The following is a 21438-nucleotide window of genomic DNA, read 5'->3' as shown; positions in this document are numbered from 1 at the left end:
GCAGATACAGTTAGTCTCCTCCAGCAGCTAACCTGGGAGGGTCGCTCTCCGCTGTAGCGGTCTGGCTGTAGGGGCTGTTTCCAGTTCTGACACACGTTTCATGGCGCTGTGTGTGCTGGGGCTGTCCATTCGCCCTCCCAAGAGCAAGTCCCCTTTTTCTATTGCTCCCAGAATCCTAGGCGGTAGAAGGGGGCAGCTTGTTAGGACCCAGCTAGCTCACGCCACTTCCTGTTACCCTTTGGAAGCTGAAATAGAAAACATTTTCAGCTGTTTCCCCCTCCCATTCAGCAGCCTCTGGGTCTGTCCTCAGCATCCCTGAATAGACCACTGCTGTACCACCACAAAGCCAGCTAGAAATGCTCCTTGTTCCTGCTGATGGCTTCTTGCGGCTCCAGTGACTGCTACTGCTGACCAGCGGGGCGCTCAGGCAGATGCAATCTATTCTAGTGGGAACAAAGCAAAACTCCTTGTGCTGAATTGCTTGAGAATAGGGGGTGGAAACAGGGTCAGCTGCCTGCTGAGCAGTGGCCTGATTAAATCACATGACCCACTGATCACATGACCTTCCTTTTGCCCACCTATGGAGTTAAGTGTGTCACAGGTAGGGCTTGGGACCCTTCTCCCCTTAAAGGGCCAGCCACCCTGTGATGGGGGGTTATTTGGCTAATAATGTAGGGCATTGAGGGGATCTCTGCACCCAGATTAACTCTGGGGTGTGGCAGGCCAGGCCGGGAGGGGATTCACACTCACCAGTGTAAACAGGAACCTGCTGGTAAAAGCCCCTTTCTTGTTTCCTTCCAGCAAGCCGGGGACTTCATCTGCACAGTGTATCTGGAGGAAAAGAAGACGGAAGCAGAGCAGCACATCAGGGTGAGGCGAGGGCAGGGGCGGTGGGAAAGGAGAGAGGCCGTCGCTGGGCGTGCTTCAGACAGGCCTGCGCGGAGTCTCTGCCAGAAACCGAGTCATGTGCTGTGCGCCCCGAGGAAGGGGAAGCTGGAGGGATACGCCAGGTGGTGGCACGCGATAGCCACAGAATGAACACAAAGGTCCATGGGCTAGTACCCCACTGGATGGTCGGGCTTGCACTGAGGGGTGGGGGGATCTGGAGACATGACCTGCCATGATGCAGACATGAGAGAGGCTTCTTTCTTCTTCGTCTCAGATCCCAGCCACCATGACCGCAGAAGAGCTGACCTTCGAGATCTTGGACCGGAGGAAAATCGAGACGAAGGAGAAGGAGTACTGGAGCTGCTTCGAAGTGAATGAGAGGGAGGAAGCAGGTCGGTGTCTGGGCGGGAGAGAGAATGCTAACCTGCCAGGTGTAGAGCGGGCAGGGCATTGGGTCCAAGAGCTGGATGGATAACCTATAACAGCTCTGGCGAGCAGACTAGAGAGGGCATCGGGAGAGTCTTGGCTCTGACATTGTGACCTCGCAAGTCACTTAGATCGAACATAAAGGCAAGCGTAAAGCACTTAGTTAGGAAGGAAAAATCAAACACACAACTACAAAGTGGGGAATAACTGGCCAGGCGGTCGTACTGCTGACTGGGATCTGGGGGTCAGAGTAGATCACAAATTGAACGTGAATCAACAATGTGATGCAGTGGTGAAAAAGGCTAATATTTCAGGGTGTGTTAACAGGAGTGTTGTATGTAAGACATGGGAGGTAAATGTCCTGCTCTACTCAGCACTGGTGAGGCCTCAGCTGGAGAACTGTGTCCAGTTCCGGGTGCCACACTTTAGGAAGGATGTGGACAAATTGGAAAGAGCCCAGAAGAGAGCAACAAAAATGATCAAACCGAGCTGAGGAAAGGTTAATGAGCTGGGCGTGTTTACCCTTGAGAAAAGAAGACTGAGGGGAGACCTGATAAGTCAGGGGCAGACAAACTTTTTGGCCTGAGGGCCATGTCGGGTTACTGAAATTGTATGGAGGGCCGGTTGGGGGAGACTATGCCTCCCCAAACAGCCAAGTGTGGCCCAGCCCCCGCCGCCTATCCGACCCCCTTGCTTCTCGCCCCCGACAGTCTCCCCCCAGGACTCCTGCCCCATCCAGCCTGGAGGATGGTGTGGACTGCACTCTCATCAAGTCTGTAGGTGACACTAAATGGGAGGATACGCTGGAGGGTAAAGATAGGATACAGAGGGACCTAGACAAATTGGAGGATTGGGCCAAAAAAAACCTGATGAGGGTCAGCAAGGACAAGTGCAGAGTCCTGCATTTAGGATGGAAGAATCCCAGGCACTGCTACAGACTAGGGACCGAGTGGCTAGGCAGCAGTTCTGCAGAGAAGGACCTAGGGGTTAAAGTGGGCGAGAAGCTGGATATGAGTCAACAGTGTGCTCTTGTTGCCAAGAAGGCTAACGGCATTTTGGGCTGTATAATTGGGGCATTGCCAGCAAATTGAGGGACATGATCATTCCCCTCTATTCGACATTGGTGAGGCCTCATCTGGAGTATTGTGTCCAGTTTTGGGTCCCACACTACAAGAAGGATGTGGAAAAATTGGAAAGAGTCCAGCGGAGGGCAACAAAAATGATTAGGGGTCTGGAGCACATGACTTATGAGGAGAGGCTGAGGGAACTGGGATTGTTTAGTCTTCAGAAGAGAAGAATGAGGGGGGATTTGATAGCTGCTTTCAACTACCTGAAAGGGGGTTCCAAAGAGGATGGATCTAGACTGTTCTCAGCCATACCAGGTGACGGAACAAGGAGTAATGGTCTCAAGTTGCAGTTGGGGAGGTTTAGGTTGGATATTAGGAAACACTATTTCACTAGGAGGGTGATAAAGCACTGGAATGGGTTACTGAGGGAGGCGGTGGAATCTCCTTCCTTAGAGGTTTTTAAGGTCAGGCCTGACAAAGCCCTGGCTGGGATGATTTAGTTGGGGATTGGTCCTGCTTTGAGCAGGGGGTTGGACTAGATACCTTCTGAGGTCCCTTCCAACCCGGATATTCTATATTCTAATCTCCCCTGTTCCCCTACGCACCCACCCCCCAGGACCTCTGACCCATCCACCCCTTCTTGTCCCCTGATGGCCTCTGGGCCCCCCACCCCTGATTGCTCCCTGCCACCCCATCCAACCGCCCCCCTCCTTCCTGACTGTTCCCCTGGGACCCCTGCCCCCATTCAATCCCCCTGTTCCCCACCTTCTGACCACCCTGACCTGACCCCTATCAACACCCCCGACCCCTGACCACCCCCCTGAACTTCCCTGCCCTCTTTCCAACCCCTCCCGCTCCCTGCCCCCTTACTGTGCTGCCTGGAGCACCGGTGACTGGCAGCGCTACAGCCGTGCCACCCAGAGCACCAGGACAGGCAGCCGTGCTGTTCAGCAGGAGCCAGCCATGCCACCGCCAGCACAGAGCACCGGGTCAGGCCAGGCTTTGCAGCTGGGCTGCCCCAGGAGCTCGCAGCCCCACCGCCCAGAGCACTGCACCGGCGGCAAGCTGAGGCTGCGGGGAAGGGGGAACAATGGGGGAGGAGCTGGGGGCTAGTCTCCCGGGCCAGGAGCTCGGGGCCGGGCAGGAGGGTCCCGCGGGCCGGATGTGGCCTGCAGGCCGTAGTTTGCCCACCTCTGTGATAAGTCTTCAAATACGTGAAGGGCTGTTACAAAGAGGACAATGATCAGTTGTTCTCCGTGAAGGTAATACAGAAGTAATGGGCTTGATCTGCAGCCAGGGAGATTTAGGTTAGGGATTAGGAAAACCTTTCTAACTCTCAGGGTAGTGAAGCTCTACAATAGGGAGCTTGTGGAACTTTTAAGGGAGGTTGTGGAATCCCCCTCACTGGTGGGTTTTAAGAACAGGCTGGACAAACACCTGTCAGGGCCGGTTTGTGTTGACTTGGTCCTGCCACAGTGCAGGCAGCTGGACTAAATGACCTCGAGGTCTCTTCCCGCCCTCTATTTCTGTGATTTCCAGAGCAGCCACTGAGTTTATGTGGGTCGGTTTCTAGGTGCCCGTCCTGACATTTGGGGCTTGAATTTGCAGAAGTGCTGCAAACCAGCTGCTGGGGGCCAGATCTTTAAAGGTGTTTAGGCACCTACAGATGCAGAACAGCCTTCTGAGAGAAGTAGTGGGGGCAAAAGACTTTTCTGGCTTTAAGACTAAGCTTGATAAGTATATGGAGGGGATGTTATGATAGGATAGTTTAATTTGGGCAATTGATCTTGGATTATCACCAGATAAGTCTGCTCAATGGTCTGCGGGGAGATGTTGGATGGGATGGGAACTGAGTTACTGCAGAGAATTCCTTCTTGGGTGCTGGCTCGTGAGTCTTGCCCACATGCTCAGGGTTTAGCTGATCGCCATATTTGGGGTCGGGAAGGAATTTTCCTCCAGGGTGGATTGGCAGGAGCCCTGGAGGTTTTTCGCCTTCCCCTGCAGCGTGAGGCACGGGTCGCTTGCTGGTGGATTCTCTGCAGCTTGAGGTCTTCAAACCAATTTTGAGGATTTCAATAACTCAGTCCTGGGTTAGGGGTTGTTATAAAAGTGGATGGGTAGGGTTCTGTGGCTTGCCTTGTGCAGGAGGTCAGACTAGATGATCATATTGGTCCCTTCTGACCTATGAGTCTATGAGTCTATGAGATAAGCATCAAGGACTTTAAAAAAACCCACTAGGTGCCTCTCGGCATTTTGAGGCTCCTCAAAACCTTTGAATATCTGGCCCTAGGTGTCCAGCTGGGCTCCCCAGCTGTGTGGCATCCAAAATCAATAGCCACTTTGAAGTTAGGCCTTCCCTCACTGTGCCCTCAGTTTCCTTTAAACAGGGAGGGTTATAGCTATTCACCTTTGGAAAGTTCTTTGAGATCCTTGGATGAAAGGCCTCACGTTAATACTAAGTAGCAGCAGAGGGCTGAATCCTGCAAAGAGCTGAACACCCAGGAAGTCAGTGGAAGCCGTGGGTGCTCTGCAGCTACTCAGGACCTCTCCGGATTTTGCCCGGCCATGCTATGAAAATCCCAGTGGCAGTAAAGGCTTTACACGAGCAGTGTTTCCTGACCTCCAGATGGCTGAGATGCCTTCAGGAAGGGGAAACCGCCTGACCCATTCGGCTGAGCCATGTGTCATTAAAGGCCCATCTGTCTGCAGTAACAACTCCCCTTTGCCTCCCTGCGGGGTGTGGGGTGAGCTCACCTCACGTTGTGGCCGGTGCTGACATACGCTGTTGTTTCTCCTTTAAAAGCTCAGTCTTGCTTCCAGTGAAGTCACTGGCAATACAATCAGTGAGACCAGCAGGGGCAGGATCGCAGCCATGATGGGAAAGTCACTTGTACAGATTTGAAGGCCCGAAGGGATCATTATGATCATCTAGCCCTCTTTGGGCACGTCTTCACTTGAGTCAACTCGGGTTCTAACTCGGTGTTTGACCCTGACCACCTCCTGTCTACACACACAGCCGTCTCACCTGAGCTTAGTGGTGCTTTCAGCCCGGGCTCGCAGGTGCACCCTTGGGTATAGGTTAAAACCCAGGTGAGTCTTTCACTCGGCCTGGTAACCTACCCACTTTACAGAGGACACAGGCTAAATCTCTGCAGTGCTGATAGTCCTCCAGCACGTTCTCACAATTCCCCTCATGTGCCCAGGACAGACAAGTCCTCCCGCAATTCCCTGGGAGAGAACCATAGTGTGGCTCAGCGTCTGCGGCACGAAGAACCCGGGATCATTCCCCCTGGTGACACACAAGGGAAGACAGAGTAACGTCGGTGAGGCTTTGCGGGGAGATTCTCACCCCCGGGCAAGGCTGACTCAGGTGCCAATCCCGAGTGAGCTCTGCAGCAAAGACAGCCCCTTTGGCACCCAGCTCTGATCCGTGGCCTTTCATCCGTTGATCTCCAAGCTCCTGACAAAAACTGGAGTATCATTAACCCTGTTTGCCCTCTGATGGCAGCAGCACCCAGAAGCTGCACTGGCTGTGGTCTGCAAGTACCTCTTTTTCTCTTCATCTGCCTTCTCCGTCCCCTCCAAGTGGGAGCACAGTGCCAAGGAGCTCTGTCAGAGAGCTGGGCTCTCCACAGCGGAATGGGACAGGAGAACTTGTTAGAAGGGTGACTGTCCCACTCAAAAGCTGTTTGTTAATTGATTGGACTAGTTAATTCACGCTGCACCATGCTTACTATTGATTTCCCATCAGTAGTATAATGGTGTGGCCTGCTCCCTAGTGTTTTTCTGGTTCCCTGGCTGTATTGTTTTTACTGTGGCTGATACGTGATTCTGTCAGATCGCACAAGCTAAGCAGGATCTGGCCTGGCCAGTACGTGTATGGGAGACCTATAGCAAAGATTTCGGCGCTGCATGACATGGCACGGATGTTTTTCCTCTGAATCTGTATTGAAGCAGTTACCCAACATTGTGCTAGGAGGCGCTATGCTGATGATGAGGCAGAAAGCCTAGGGACTGAACTCTGTGGTCATTAAAAGCCCCCAGGCGCTCTTTGCCAGAGAAGATGCATGAGGCCTTGGTGTCCAGCCTGAATCCTCACATTCTGCTTCCCTAACTCCACCTTGCAGCCTCAGCTGGAAAGGATTTCATTCACTGCCTCTCCTAAGCAGTTGGGTAGTGTTGCTATAGGCTGTTGAACAGCCGCCCACATTCCACCCGAGAGGTGGCTGCATTCTGGTGATGGGGGAAGAGATGCTTGGGTATAGTTGGTAAAGCACTTGAAGAGGCTCTATACATGTAAAATGATGATCCTCCCCCAAGGGGTATTTAGTTGGCTCACAAAGAGTTGAGTTAAAACATGCAGCTTTGGTCACTGTCAGCATGCTCGCGGAGTGGGGAAGCCAGATGGGGGCATTAATACACCTGTTCCTCCTTCCCCGTGCAGAGCGGCCCTTGCACTACTCTGAGAAAGTCCTGCCTATCTTGCATGGCCTGGGGACAGACAGCTACCTGGTGGTGAAGAAGCAGCTGTCCATGGAGAACATGCTTATCTATCTAGGTAGGTGGTTGCAGGGGTGTGTCGGAGATGTACCTCAGTGTGGATGGGATCCAGGCCGCTCAGGGTTCTCGCACTTCTTAGTCTCCATTGTCCAAAAGAGAGAGCGAGCTGGCTGGTCTGATGCGCGCGGCACAGAGACACGTGCCCTGCGGGAGGTGCAGTGTTCGTCAGGGTAGCCTGCAGTATCCTCCAGACGTGGAGCCCTGGAATTCTGTGAGTAGAATCCTGCACCCAGATGTTCCTGGGTCTGTCTAGGGTTCTGCGCTCTTCCTTTGTCAGTACTGGGTTGTGCTAAGGGGCTCCAGGCAGCAAACCGATGGTTGGGGAGCAGGAGGGAGGGAAAAAGGAAAGACCTAGGAACGTGCGCACGCCAGCCGGTGCCAACCAATGGCAGGGAGGAGCTTTTCAACCCGACAGATGGGCTCAATCAGAGCTGATCCTGCAAACAGAGGGCAAAGAGACATGACATCAGCGTCTTTCTCCAGCGCCTGCCCTCCTTCTCACTCACTCAGACGGGAAGCCCGTTTATTATCAAGCCCTGCCCTGGTCAGTTTCTGCGCAGATCATTTGCCATGTCTCTGCCCAGCTGGGGCAGTGGGACTCTCTCCCGCAGCCCTGCCCCCTGTACCAGGTATGGCAAATATGGCCTGACCCTGCAGCTTCCGTTGGTGGTTCCTCAAAGAAAGAGGAGACTCCATTGAAGAGAGAGCCTGGGACGCAAGGGAACAGGGTTAGAAACCTTCAAAGGGAGGCCTGCAGTGCCCCACAGAGAGAGTTGTTAGAGGACTTATTCCTTCACCCTCTCATTTCCCCGGTCCGTCTTGCATGAACAGAGCAACAATACCCGAAGTCCGAAGGTACAAACAATTCAGTGTTTCCTGAGGGGAGCTTCCAGCAAGCATGATTCCAGTTTCCTTCCTCAGTGTCCCCCTTCCCAGCTCTGACACCACAGAGGCTTCCTGTGTCCCTGTTCCCATTCCCTGTTCCCATTCCCCCCTCTTAGCAAAACATCATTCCAATTGCCCCGCCCCCATTCCCTGTTCCCATTCCCCCCCTTACTTCCAAATTGACTGCAGACTATATAGTAAAACTTGAGTTCTGCTTAGCTATACCTTAACCAATCATTTTACTGAAATTTAACCAACCAATCCTAACATATTGTAACATGATTATCTAACCAATTATATCCCACCACCTTAATTGGCTTACACCCAACAAAATTAATTATACAGCAGACAGAAACAGTCACAGAACCAGACAGAGATTATGCAGACAAACAGTAGGGAAGTGGAGATGATAGAACAGTACAGAAATGAGGATATCACACCCTAGCTATTGATAAGTGAGTTCTTGCCAGACAAGAGTTCTTGAGTTCTTGCCAGGGGAAAAACAACTGAGGAGAGTTGGCAGTTTTTCAAAGGGACGCTATTAAGGGCCCAAAAGCAAGCTATTCCGATGGTTAGGAAAGATAGAAAATGTGGCAAAAGACCACCTTGGCTTAACCACGAGATCTTGCGTGACCTACAAAATAAAAAGGCATCATATAAAAAATGGAAACTAGGTCAGATTACGAAGGACGAATATAGGCAAATAACACAGGAATGCAGAGGCAAGATTAGAAAGGCAAAGGCACAAAATGAGCTCAAACTAGCTATGGGAATAAAGGGAAACAAGAAGACTTTTTATCAATACATTAGAAGCAAGAGGAAGACCAAGGACAGGATAGGCCCACTGCTCAATGAGGAGGGGGAAACAGTAAAGGGAGACTTGGAAATGGCAGAGATGCTTAATGACTTCTTTGTTTCGGTCTTCACTGAGAAGTCTGAAGGAATGTCTAATATAGTGAATGCTTACGGGAAGAGGGTAGGTTTAGAAGAGAAAATAAGGAAAGAGCAAGTAAAAAATCACTTAGAAAAGTTAGATGCCTGCAAGTCACCAGGGCCTGTTGAAATGCATCCTAGAATACTCAAGGAGTTAATAGAGGAGGTATCTGAGCCTCTAGCTATTATCTTTGGGAAATCATGGGAGACGGGAGATTCCAGAGGACTGGAAGGGGGCAAATATAGTGCCCATCTATAAAAAGGGAAATAAAAACAACCCAGGAAACTACAGACCAGTTAGTTTAACTTCTGTGCCAGGGAAGATAATGGAGCAGATAATTAAAGAAATCATCTGCAAACACTTGGAAGGTGGTAAGGTGATAGGGAATAGCCAGCATGGATTTGTAAAGAACAAATCATGTCAAACTAATCTGATAGCATTCTTTGATAGGATAACGAGCCTTGTGGATAAGGGAGAAGCGGTGGATGTGGTATACCTAGACTTTAGTAAGGCATTTGATATGGTCTCAGATGATATTCTTATAGATAAACTAGGAAAGTACAATTTAGATGGGGCTACTATAAGGTGGGTGCATAACTGGCTGGATAACCGGACTTGGAGAGTAGTTATTAATGGCTCCCAATCCTGCTGGAAAGGTATAACAAGTGGGGTTCTGCAGGGGTCTGTTTTTGGGACCGGCTCTGTTCAATATCTTCATCAACGATTTAGATGTTGGCATAGAAAGTACGCTTATTAAGTTTGCGGACGATACCAAACTGGGAGGGATTGCAAGTGCTTTGAAGGACAGGGTCAAAATTCAAAACGATCTGGACAAATTGGAGAAATGGTCTGAGGTAAACAGGATGAAGTTCAATAAAGATAAATGCAAAGTGCTCCACTTAGGAAGGAACAATCCGTTTCACACATACAGAATGGGAGGAGACTGTCTAGGAAGGAGTATGGCAGGCAGAGATCTAGGGGTCATAGTGGACCACAAGCTTAATATGAGTCAACAGTGTGATACTGTTGCAAAAAAAGCAAATGTGATTCTGGGTTGCATTAACAGGTGTGTTGTAAACAAGACACGAGAAGTCATTCTTCCGCTTTACTCTGCGCTGGTTAGGCCTCAACTGGAGTATTGTGTCCAGTTCTGGGCACCGCATTTCCAGAAAGATGTGGAGAAACTGGAGAGGGTCCAGAGAAGAGCAACGAGAATGATTAAAGGTCTTGAGAACATGACCTATGAAGGAAGGCTGAAAGAATTGGGTTTGTTTAGTTTGGAAAAGAGAAGACTGAGAGGGGACATGATAGCAGTTTCCAGGTATCTAAAAGGGTGTCATCAGGAGGAGGGAGAAAACTTGTTCACCTTAGCCTCCAATGATAGAACAAGAAGCAATGGGCTTAAACTGCAGCAAGGGAGATTTAGGTTGGACATTAGGAAAAAGATCCTAACTGTCAGGGTAGTTAAACACTGGAATAGATTGCCTAGGGAAGTTGTGGAATCTCCATCTCTGGAGATATTTAAGAGTAGGTTAGATAAATGTCTATTAGGGATGGTCTAGACAGTATTTGGTCTTGCCATGAGGGCAGGGGACTGGACTCGATGATTTCTCGAGGTCCCTTCCAGTCCTAGTGTCTATGAGTCTATGAGTCTATAAGGTCCTATCAAACTAAGTTTCCTTTTACATCTTCTAGGCTCTACCCTTTCTCTGGAGGTGATGGAATATCAGGACAGGATTGTATTCCTAACAGCCCAATAGCACCTTATTTTAGTGTGACTAGTTTGGAACGTGAGGATGTTACCGTTCACTTCCCAGCTTATGGCTGCCTCTGCTGCTTAGCTGAAGGCCTTAGCTTAAGTACAGGGCCTCAGACTGTCACACTAAGAGAAGGCCCTTACACAGACAGACAGTGATTTTGATTCTTTCTTTTATACCTCTGTAACTAGCTAAGTGATAAGAATACACCTACATTCTTAAAGTATAGGCCTTTGCAGCAGGCTTGACTATCTATATCCTAACAAGAGTGTGTGTGTGTCTGTGTGTCCGCGCCTTTCCTTGAGGCCACCGCTCCCAGTGGAAATCCTCATTTGCCAATTATGGGACCAGTAGGGCAGGTTCTGGGATCTCTCATCTCACCCCACTGCACTGTGCATTGTCTGCCAGCTAAAGGCGAGATGGGAATTACCCTCCATCTGGTGCTGCGTGGGCTGCAGCCTGTGTCCCCCTGCAGCCGTGTGTTTAACCCCTTGCAGTCTGGCTCTGACAGCTCTATGCTTTCCCCAGCCAGCAGAGTGAGCGACAGCAAGCACGGCATGATGAAGTTCCGGGAGGAGAGGAACCTGCTGGGGCTCGGGCTGAGCACGGGCTTCCACGACCGATACTTCATCCTGAACAACAGCTGCCTGAGGCTCTACAAGGAAGTGCGGGTGAGCTCCCTGGGCTGCCACAGTCACCTCCCATCCCGGCACACCCTCCTTTCCCAGGCCTCCTGGCCAGCAGTGCCCCCTACTGACCAAAGCCGACCTGCGCGAGCATCCTTTTTTCTGGCTCCACTTCCCTTCTGTCATCCACTCTTTGCCTCTCCTTACTGGTAGCTGTAAGATCTCTCTGGGCGGGGGTGGGGGACTCTTCCTCAGGGCGACGCTGTGGTCAGTGGCATTTGACTGCAAGCATTTCAGTTGGTTTCGTTTCCAGTGTACGCAGGCGAGGTATTTCCAGCTGCGATACGGACATATCACTGCCTGTGTGCAAGGCACTGGTGAGACCTCATCTGGAATCCTGTGTGCAGTTCTGGTCACCCATGGTGGAGAGAGAGGGAGCAGGTGCAGAGAAGAGCTGTGAGGATGATCAGGGGAGTGGAGGGCCTGTCTTAGGGGAGGAGACAGAAAGGGCTTGCCTGGCTTAGCCTTGCAAAATGCAGGCTGGGTGGGGATTGGATTGGATTGCTCCGTAAATACACCAGGGAGGGAGAAGAGCTATTGAAAGGATGTTGGCACAGGAACGAATGGGGATGAACTGGGCATGAGTAAATGTAGTCTGGAAGTGAGAAGAAGGTTTCTGACCATCCGAGGAGGGAGGTTTTGGAACAGCTGCCCAGTAGGAGCAGTGGCGCCAACAACTCAGCTACTTTTAAGATGGAGCTTGTTAAGTTGATGACCGGGATTATATGACAGAGTTGCCTGTGATAGCCAGGACAGGACTCAGTGACCTAGGAGGTCATACCAGTCCTATGTTCCTATACAGCAAACTGCCTAGTATGTGTGTGCACCACTTCCCTCTACTGGATGGAATCAGAACTGCTTCACTGTGTCTCATGGGTCCCGTACTGCTAGCAGCTAATGGGGAGTCTCCTTTGGCTCAAGGGCAAAGGGCCTGTGCTTTTGGATTCATTATAACACATTGGAGGCTTATTTACTTCTCATTCTCAAGTCCCATTTATAGCAGCAGAGATGAAATGAAGAGTAAGCATCTGTTTACACTGTGCAGTTTCTGTGAAGACAGCACCAAACTCTGTTATAGCCATGTTGTCAAACTGTGTTAGCCTGGGGACTGTGACATGTCACCATAGCGGGGTCACAATAATACTTCACCTTGGTATCCAGCTTTTCACATGTTGCAGTCCAAGCGCTGTGATCCCCATTTCAAAGATGGGGAAACTGAGGCACAGAGCAATGGCGTGACTTGTCCAGAGCCACACGGTGGGTCCCTGGAAGAATCAGGATTAGAATCCCAGTGTCCTGACACCCAGCTCTAGGCTCACTCCACTCGCTGCTTACAACCCAGTTTGGTCCTGCCCTTTCAGTCTCTGGGCCTTCCTGCCCACATATCACACCCTTTGTGGCCAAGTGCCCAAATCCCCCGTGCCCCACTGCACAGATCCTTGCAGCTTCTGTTCCTTGCTCCAAGGGAAGTGAGACGCAGATCCACATTGGCTTTACAAGCCCCTTGTTTTGTGGCCGTAGTGGGGTAGAATAGGGGATTACCCGGAGGGTGACACTTCACCCCCCAAAACACACAAACCTCTCCCCGGTCTGTGGCTTGATCCTCTGTGTCTGGTTTAACCCCGATCCTTTATTAAACAGAGCTTGAAGCAGTGGATGCCTGCCGTGGAAACCGTGAGTAGAGAAGTGTGCTGTGTGGCAGCTGAGCGGGATGATCCGGGGGCTTTGATTTACTCTCTTGCCTTACAAGGTTGCCCTGGGTCAAACCCAAATCCAGTGGCTAAACACACTGAAGGGTGTGTTTGCGTGAGACACATGAGCACGTGGTTTTCCTTATCTGAAAAAAAAAATGGATTCACACCGTCACAAAGGGAAATCATGGGAAAAAATACGGCAGTATTGTGTAACAATGATACAAAACGATAGATCTCCTGCTGGTGCCTTGGGCTGTTCCTGTACAGTACCACAGTGGTTTTTTAGGGTGTGATCCAGCCCTGCTGAGTTCAGTGGTCTCTTGTAAGCGATGGAAATGTCTTGCCTGCTGTGTGCGGACACCTCCTCCCCCCGGCGCACACCCCTCCACCCTCAGACCTGTGTTCCCTAAGACACCTGACATTCACTGTAACTAGCGGCTGTCACGAGAGAGTTCAGGTGTGAGTTGCCATGGCCAGGGAAGTTACACCAGCAACCTTAGGGAACGGGCAGAGACAATGGGCTGCATGAAAATCACTGATGCAAAAGAGCCTGTGAAAGCAGGGTGACTTATTGCCGAAATGAAATCAGGCCTAATCTTCCAAGGGTCAGAGCCAGAGTCAGGGCTCTGATGCTGGTCCAGGCATCTACCCTAGGGCAGGATTTGGCCCAACCCTGTTACCAATGGCCCTTTCCCAAGGTTGCTGAAAGTCCCCCGTATCTCTGTTACCACAGTATCTGAGCACCTCACAACACCCCTGGGAGGCAGGGCAGGGCTGTTACCCCTCTTGTACAGGGGGGAAACTGAGGCACGGAGGCTAAATGACTTGTCCAAGGTCACACAGGAAGTTAGGGTGACGTGGAATATTGAAAAAGGAGGCTTTGAGCAGATTGTCACCACCCGGTGATCGAGGGGGCACTACAGCCAGCGCAGCTGCTGCCATGTGGGCACAATTTTGGACTTCTCGTATATGCAGGGGTGGCTGAAATATTAAAGTGTCTGTTCCCCTCAATAATTTGTGAGCTTGCCGGGACTGCAAACACTTGTGTAATCCACCCCCAGCACTCATTTGGCCATCAGGGAAAAGGTATTGTTCCCAAGGTTAACGAGGGAGGTCTAATTGTCCCTCTGAGGAGTGCATCTGGCTGCAGTGCCGTTCTGTGGTAGCAGACTTTCCCAGGCAGGAGGGTGTGAAAGGATGATGAATGGGAGTTAGACAGTTTTTCACTGCTTGCCTGTCCCGGGGCTAGGGGAGGATGGAGTCTGAGAGACAGTGGATAACTAGAACCATAGAAATTATGTGTGAAACAAGGCTGCTGTTAGGTCATTCAGTGCATTTCCCATCTAGTGCAGGAGCGTTCCCCACAATGTGCCTTTCGGGCCTTTGTCCAGTCTCGTGTCAATGTCCTGTGCAATGGGGCATCTCTCCCTTCCCTTGGGGAAGCTATTCTGCCGTCGAGCAGAGCTCGCCAATGAGTGGGGGCGGGGGGCGGCATTCAGAGGATGGTTCTGTCCCATCACTCCTAGTTACACACACACACACACACACACACACACACACACACACACACACACACACACACACACACACACGTCTCCCTCGATCGGACGCACGTAGGCACTGCTGGCTGGCATGCCAATGCTGATCTTTCCTGCGTGTAATCACATCATGACCCGGGGCACTTTTGTAAGTGGCTTAGTGTGAGATCGATGGTTTTGTAATTACAATTTGCCTTTTCTGTGTGTGCAACCTGCCTGCGACTTGACTGTGTGACCTGCTTCCTTTGGGTCTTGTACATACGAATATAATTGGCCATGTTCATATGGGGCCTAAGCAGGACCAGCCTGGAGACTGTGCCCCAGCATATCTCAGAACCAGCCCTAGTGAATAGAAACCAGGAGTCCAAGCTGCCAAGTGCTGGACGGTTCGAGAGCCCAGAGATCAGGTCCGGGAGTTGGGTTTGACAAAATTCAGATCCACACCCAACCTTCCCTAGAGTGGAACAAAGCAGACATGGGGTAGATGTGCATGCCACACAGGTAGTGTGTGTTGTATCGCTGAACTCCTGTGACCCACGGCACGAGCTGACCTGAAAGTGGCTCTTTCGTAGGTAACACGTCTGTAACATACCATTCCACACCTGGAACGCAGTCCCGTCTTCCGCATAGGCAGAGCTGCAATTTCGGTTTGAGCCATTCCAGGCCAGCATGCCTAGGTCTTGATGCAGGCTTGTTGGTGGGTGTTTGGGGACTGAACCAGGGCCGGATGTACAGGAGGACTGGCCTGGAGGTGAAGGCACTAACTCCATTAGCATGGAGTGAGGAGCAGGCGAGTGGGGCCGGCTGGTGGAGGGAGGCGTTTGGATTCTGGGGTGTGGCTGGGACCCTTCTCCAGCAGCCGGGGTCATGTCTCTCTGTTCCACCGCACTTCTCACCCCTGCTCCTTCCTCTCAAAGGGGCCCTGACACTGCACTGTGCTGCTTTCACCTGCGTCCTCCATCCCTCTCTCCTTCAGCCTGCATCCGTAGAGATGTTTACATGGAAACGGGAGCTTTGTGGATTATAGCTCCATCTGCTGCCACTGCCTGGGCCGCGCTGAGGCCCTCACCTGCTGTTGGACCTCACAGTCTGTAGGGATTGTTGTGATGTTACAGACAGGTTGGGGGCAGGCAGCAAGTGCAGCTGGCCCTTTCTGTTTGTATGCACCTAGCCCCAGCATTAAACACAAGTCTGTGTCTGTGCTCGGGGAATCCCACCCCCAAGCCCAGCTTCAGTCCCTGACTTCTGGGGCCCAGGCAGAGCAGGAGTGCACATACAGTGACTTGCGGGGCAGTGTGAACAAGACCCTAATGCGGGTCAGCCTACCCCCAACCAGCAGTTGGGGTTGCATACACACATCTGAGGACAGGATTTGGTTCAGCAAAGTCGGTGAATGGCAGAGCTCCAACCCTACTGTCTGCACAAGACACACACCCCGTGCTCCCATTCCTTCCTGGCATTCACCTCTATATTTCAGAACAAAACATAAGGAGCTGCCTCCTGTTCTTTTCTGAGCAAGACCTTCTGTGTCATCCCCACTGCCTCTTTACTTAACCCTTTGATACCCTGAGGCTGGAGCTAATAGGACCCACCTGGTCTGGTTGCTGGGTGAATCCGGAGAACAGCACTGCACCATCTGCTGGCCCTTGGTGCTCTGTTGCAGGCTGGTCTCTAAGAAGGCCTTATATTCATGTCTGTCTGTCCCAGAAGGGTGTTTCTGTTGTTGGAGGAAGAAAACCCTTCCTCTTTTTGTGTGTTGCTTTGGCATCATTCAGAGTTCTGCTCACACTGGCGCTGAACTCACCAGAATGGACTGTCCCCTGCAATCATAACTGGAAGGCTGATCCAGATTGTATACGTCCGCACCGTGGCAGAGGGTTCACTGTCGATGTTGGGATGTTTCTCCCTGACTCCCTCTTCTTCTTTTGTCTCCCCAGAGCCACAGGCCGGAGAAAGAGTGGCCAGTCAAGAATCTGAAAGTCTACCTGGGAATTAAGAAGAAACTTCGCCCTCCGTCCTGGTGAGCAATGGGTCGGAGTTTGAACAGCGGCACTTCTCGTGGGTCCTGGGCTCAGCCCTACCAACAGGAAGCCATGAGGCCACCACGGCAACGCAATGAGCAAAGTCTAGTAGATAAGAGCAGAGGGATGGGGAGCTGGGAGCTCTGGGTTCAACTCCTGGATCTGCCAGTGAATAGCTGGGTGACCTCGGGTGAGTCACTTCTCCACTCTCTGCCTCGGTTTCCCCATTTGTAAAAGAGGGGTACAGCTGACTATGAGATTGCGAGGTTTCATTCATTAATGTTCTGAGCACTGCGCCTGGTGCCATGAGGATCCTGAACGGAGCCTCTGGGCATGACCTCAGTACAGTAATAACCAATGGAATGGAGTGCTGCTATCATCTCTTCTATCAGGATCCATTCCAGTTCTTCTTCGAGTGCTTGCTCATATCCATTCCAGTTAGGTGTGCGCGCGCCGCGTGCACGTTCGTCGGAAGATTTTTACCCTAGCAACACTCGGTGGGTCGGCTGGGCGCCCCCTGGAGTGGCACCGCTATGGCGCCGGATATATACCCCTGCCGACCCAGCCACCCTTCAGTTCCTTCTTACCGCCTGTGTCGGTCGTTGGAACAGTGGAGCGCGGCTTAGCTGACCTCCACTTTCCCAGCTACTCGTAGTTCTCATGTATATAGTTACGTAGTTATAATCCTTTTATATATATATATATAGATAGATAGATAGATAGATAGTTACATGTTTTTTCTTTACTAGCATAGTTAGCTTAGTAATAGTTAGCGGGGTTTGAGGAGTAGCCCCTTCCCCACACCCGGTGTCGGAGCCCATGCCCAGCTAACCAGGTTTTAAACCGTGCTCGGCCTGCCACAAGCCGATGCCGACAGGAGATCCACATGACTCCTGTTTGAAGTGCCTCGGGGAATCGCACTTCACAGCTAAGTGCCCCATTTGCAAGGCTTTTAAGCCAAGAACAAAATGGAGCGGGACTTTCACTTACCCCTCCACCTTCGGCACCGAGCGCTGGTCAATCGGCGGGCAGAAGCGCCTCCCCGGCACCGGACCCTGCCGGCACTGCCAAGGCCTCTTGGCACCGGCCGTCGCTGGCACCGAAGTCGACTTGGCATCGCTCCCACTCTCCAAGGTCGCGAAAGCCCACGACTCCCCCTGCCAGTGCCTGACGGCTCCCTGGCACGCGCCGTGGTTGAGCTCCCTGCTCCTGCTGCTTCCGTGCCAACTGCACTGCAGCCAGAGAGCTCGTCCAAGTCAGATCGCCCGGTACTGACACCGGCAGAGGCACCGACAATGTCGGCACCGTCGATCCCGGTCCCACAAGGGCTGTTGAATCCAGTGCCTGACTGCTCCCCGGCACGTGCCGTGGTTGAGCTCCCTGCTCCTGCTGCTTCCGTGCCAACTGCACCGCAGCCAGAGAGCTCGTCCAAGTCGGATCTCCCGGCACCGACACCTGCTGAGGCACCGACGACGTCGGCACCGTCGATCCCAGTCCCACAAGGGCCATCGAATCCAGTGCCTGACGGCTCCCCGGCACGCGCCGTGGTTGAGCTCCCTGTTCCTGCTGCTTCCGTGCCAACTGCACCGCAGCCAGAGAGCTCGTCTAAGTCAGATCACCCGGCACCGACACCTGCCGAGGCTCTGACGACGTCAGTACCGTCGATCCCGGTCCCATGAGGGCCATCAAATCCGGTGCCTGACGGCTCCCTGGCACGCGCTGTGGTTGAGCTTACTGTTCCCTCCACGCCAGAGACATTCCCAGCGGCGAGGGATCTCATTGCCATGACAGAGTAGATGCTGTCTGAACCCCCGGCACCACCGGTGCAGGTAATACAGTCTCTTGGCAAGACTCCCTTGATATGACCATCCTCTGTCAGCACAGCAGAGTGGCACCGTACATGATCATGGTCCCGCAGACGCTCCAGGTCCCGTCGGCACTCCCGCTCCCGACGCCGCTCGCAGTCCCCGTACCGTTCTCATCCTCGGTATCGGTCGCACTCACCGCATCGGTCAGTGTCCCGTTCGCCGACCCGCTACTCTCTGCACCGTTCCAGCTCCCGGCACCACTACAGGCACCGTGACTCCTGTAGCCGCTCCCGACATCGAGCCTCAAGATCTCGGTCGACCTCCCGATACCGCTCTGATCGCAGATCCAGATCTTGTTCCAGGTACCGATATGCCTCCCGGTACCAGTCCCCGGTGCCGAGTTGGGCAAGGTCCGGTAGAGTCAGAGACTCTGACCATGATTTTTCAGCCTCCTAAGGAGGGTAGCACTCTATATGGACCTCCAGGTGGAGGAGGTCCTGGAGGTAGGGAACACGGTAGTGGACATTCTATCGGCGGTTGCCCCGCTAGAGGGGCCCTACCCGTTTATTCGGACCATCCAGGTGAATGCCGATACTCTATGGGGGGGATACAACTACTTGTATGTCCATCCTCCTCCCTGCTCACTAGTCGTTCAGTCCGTTAAGGAAAGGGAACGGCATGGCCAACAGGCGCCAGCCCCGAAATCAAAGGAGGCTAGGCAAATGACCCTACTCAGCCGCAAGGTGTACTCTGCAGGGGCCTTATAGCTCTGCGTGGCAAATGAACAAGCCTTTCTTAGCCCATATCATTATAACACCTGGGTGACGGTGGATAAGTTTATGGTCCTCGGTCCATACCTTTGCTTCGCATTATGCTCTGGTTCAGCAGTCAAGAGATGCTGCAGCCTCTGGCTCAGCAGTTTACATTCTGCCACATCTCACTGCGACCCCACCGCCTAGGTAAGGCTTGGGAATCACCTAACTGGAATGGATATGAGCAAGCACACGAAGAAGAAAAGACGGTTACTCACCTTTGTAACTGTTGTTCTTTGAGATGTGTTGCTCATATCCATTCCACACCCGCCCTCCTTCCCCACTGTCGGAGTAGCCGGCAAGAAGGAACTGAGGGGCGGTTGGGTCGGCAGAGGTATATATCCGGCGCCATAGTGGCGCCACTCCAGGGGGCACTCAGCCGATCCACCGAGTGTTGCTAGGGTAAAAATCTTCCGACGAACGTACACACGGCGCGCGCACACCTAACTGGAATGGATATGAGCAACACATCTCGAAGAACAACAGTTACAAAGGTGAGTAACCGTCTTTTATTTACTACTGTGCTGCAGTCGTGCCTTGGAACCCCGTTCAGGATCCAGGCTTCACTGCAGTTATTGATAAGTAGCTGTTGACTTCTATGGAGGTGACGGTCATCCTAGGCCAATAGCACTGTCTCCATTTCACAGAAGGGGAAACTGAGGCACAGAGAAGGAAAGTGGAATTGCCCCAGGCTGTGCAGTGACAGATCCTGGAGGGCTGAGCTCCCAGCCCCTACACGCAGTCCACTCGGTCTCTACTGACCCACAGCACTGTCACGCTAAAGCCAAGCTGCAGCTCTCGGAGCCATCTGCTGCCTGGATAATAGTGCTGTGGTTTCCCGGCTGTGAACACCGTGTTAGCGACTGTACCTTGCACGTGGAGCAGAGCCGCGTGCCAGGAGGTGGCCAGTAGAGAAGCAGAGGTGCGTAAAACCCCTTGGAGGTGCCTTTGCCCTGGGCTGCACAAGACTCAGCTGTCTCGCGGTTGTGCTGTAAGCTCCGAGGTTTGCTGCTCTTCTCTGCTGTTCCCACGGGCACATGAAAGCTGGGAACAAAGCCCAGGTGTGTTGTCAGTGCTGCAGGCATCAGGACTGCCTCCAGCAAAGGAACCGCGCACGTCCCACAGTCGCTGGGGCTTCTCCTGTTCTCTGGCTTCTTGCCACCAGATGGCAGAGCAGCCTAGCAAGCCACAGTCCTCTTCCTCTGGCGCCTCAGGCAGTGTCTGGGACACAGGGCTCCTCTCCATCCCTTCTCTGACATCCCCAGGCCCCCCAGAGCCCCAGCCTGCCAAGGGATTAGCACGTCCTGGGAGGAAAACCTGCTCTCAGCAGCACTGGGAACAACGTCGTGCTGGCCGGCCCCTTCCATGCCTTCTGCCCTGATTCCATGCCAGCCTAACGGTCCCTGTGCCCCGCTCTGCGTGGCGGGTCGCTGGGAGGTGGCGGGTCTACGCCTGCCCAAAGCTAAAATCTCGCCCCCTCAGCCAAGGGGAAGGAGTCGCTGACCACAGGCCACAAGTAAATACTGGGGACAACAAATGAAAAAACGGGCGGGAGTGAAGGTTAAAGGGTTAAAATCTGAGATCCAAAGGCGGAAACTGAGCCGAGACCCCCCCCCGACAGCGCCCCCCGCTCCGCAGAGGAGTCAGTGGGCACCGTCCAGGGGCACTCTGCCAAGAGGCACGGTCAGAGACAGGACTGGAAATAGGGACCCCCAGTCTCTGAGCAACCCCCCCACTCCCACGTCCAGCTTCGTCCTGCTGGGATGGACCACGGCCATCTTGGCAAGCGCTAGGAGGAGGTTGACAAGGAGGCCAGGGATGCGGTGTGCCTGGATCAGAAAGTGGGGAAAAGTTCAGCTGGAGCCTCAGTAAGAGGTTCTCAAGCAGCTGCAGCCTGACGCCCTCGACATAGAGGTGCGCCAGGGTCTTCCTCTCACTGCAAGAGGCGCAGGTATCGGGGAGTAAGTGATCCCCGCCAGGTGTACACACATGCTGATAGCTCTGCGGAGGAGCTGCCAGCTGATAACCCTGGAACCAGAGTGGAGAACAGGCTCCCCCCACCCAGGTTTCTCACCCTCCGCAGCTGGCAGCAGGCCCTGGCGCTTGGTGCCAAAGTGGGCAGGAGAGAATGGCATGGAGCACGAGCAGATACAGATGTGTCCTTGGTGCAGTTTGGAGACAGAGCCAGTCAGCCTACTCAAGCAGTGTGTTGGAGATGGGACACTAGCTGGGGAGGGCTCTGAGTTACTACAGAGAAGTCTTTCCCAGGGGTCTGGCTGGTGGGTCTCCCCCACATGCTCAGGCTCTAAGTGATCCCCCTGTTTGGGGTTAGGAGGGAATTCCCCTCCCTCAGTCATATTGG

The 21438-nt window shown here is 52.8% G+C and overlaps 1 protein-coding gene across 8 annotated transcripts in view; it reads left to right on the top strand.

Moving 5' to 3' along the window:
- Nucleotides 1–21438, top strand: part of ARAP1 (ArfGAP with RhoGAP domain, ankyrin repeat and PH domain 1) — a 154019-nt gene that overhangs the window by 120780 nt on the left and 11801 nt on the right. For 7 of the 8 annotated variants that reach the window (XM_050943979.1, XM_050943209.1, XM_050941640.1 and 4 more), the window contains 6 exons: nt 802–870; nt 1163–1280; nt 6826–6939; nt 11046–11188; nt 12845–12877; nt 16373–16455. In XM_050943979.1, coding sequence (XP_050799936.1) covers nt 802–870; nt 1163–1280; nt 6826–6939; nt 11046–11188; nt 12845–12877; nt 16373–16455 — 560 coding nt within the window. The remainder of the gene's footprint in view (nt 1–801; nt 871–1162; nt 1281–6825; nt 6940–11045; nt 11189–12844; nt 12878–16372; nt 16456–21438) is intronic. The other variant, XM_050942533.1, reaches the window with a different exon arrangement.

The sequence above is a fragment of the Gopherus flavomarginatus genome, chromosome 1, assembly GCF_025201925.1.
Source record: "Gopherus flavomarginatus isolate rGopFla2 chromosome 1, rGopFla2.mat.asm, whole genome shotgun sequence".
In the NCBI taxonomy this organism is placed as follows: domain Eukaryota; kingdom Metazoa; phylum Chordata; order Testudines; family Testudinidae; genus Gopherus; species Gopherus flavomarginatus.
The sequence above is the reverse complement of the archived record's forward strand: the minus strand, read 5'-3'. Positions and strand labels throughout refer to the sequence as shown.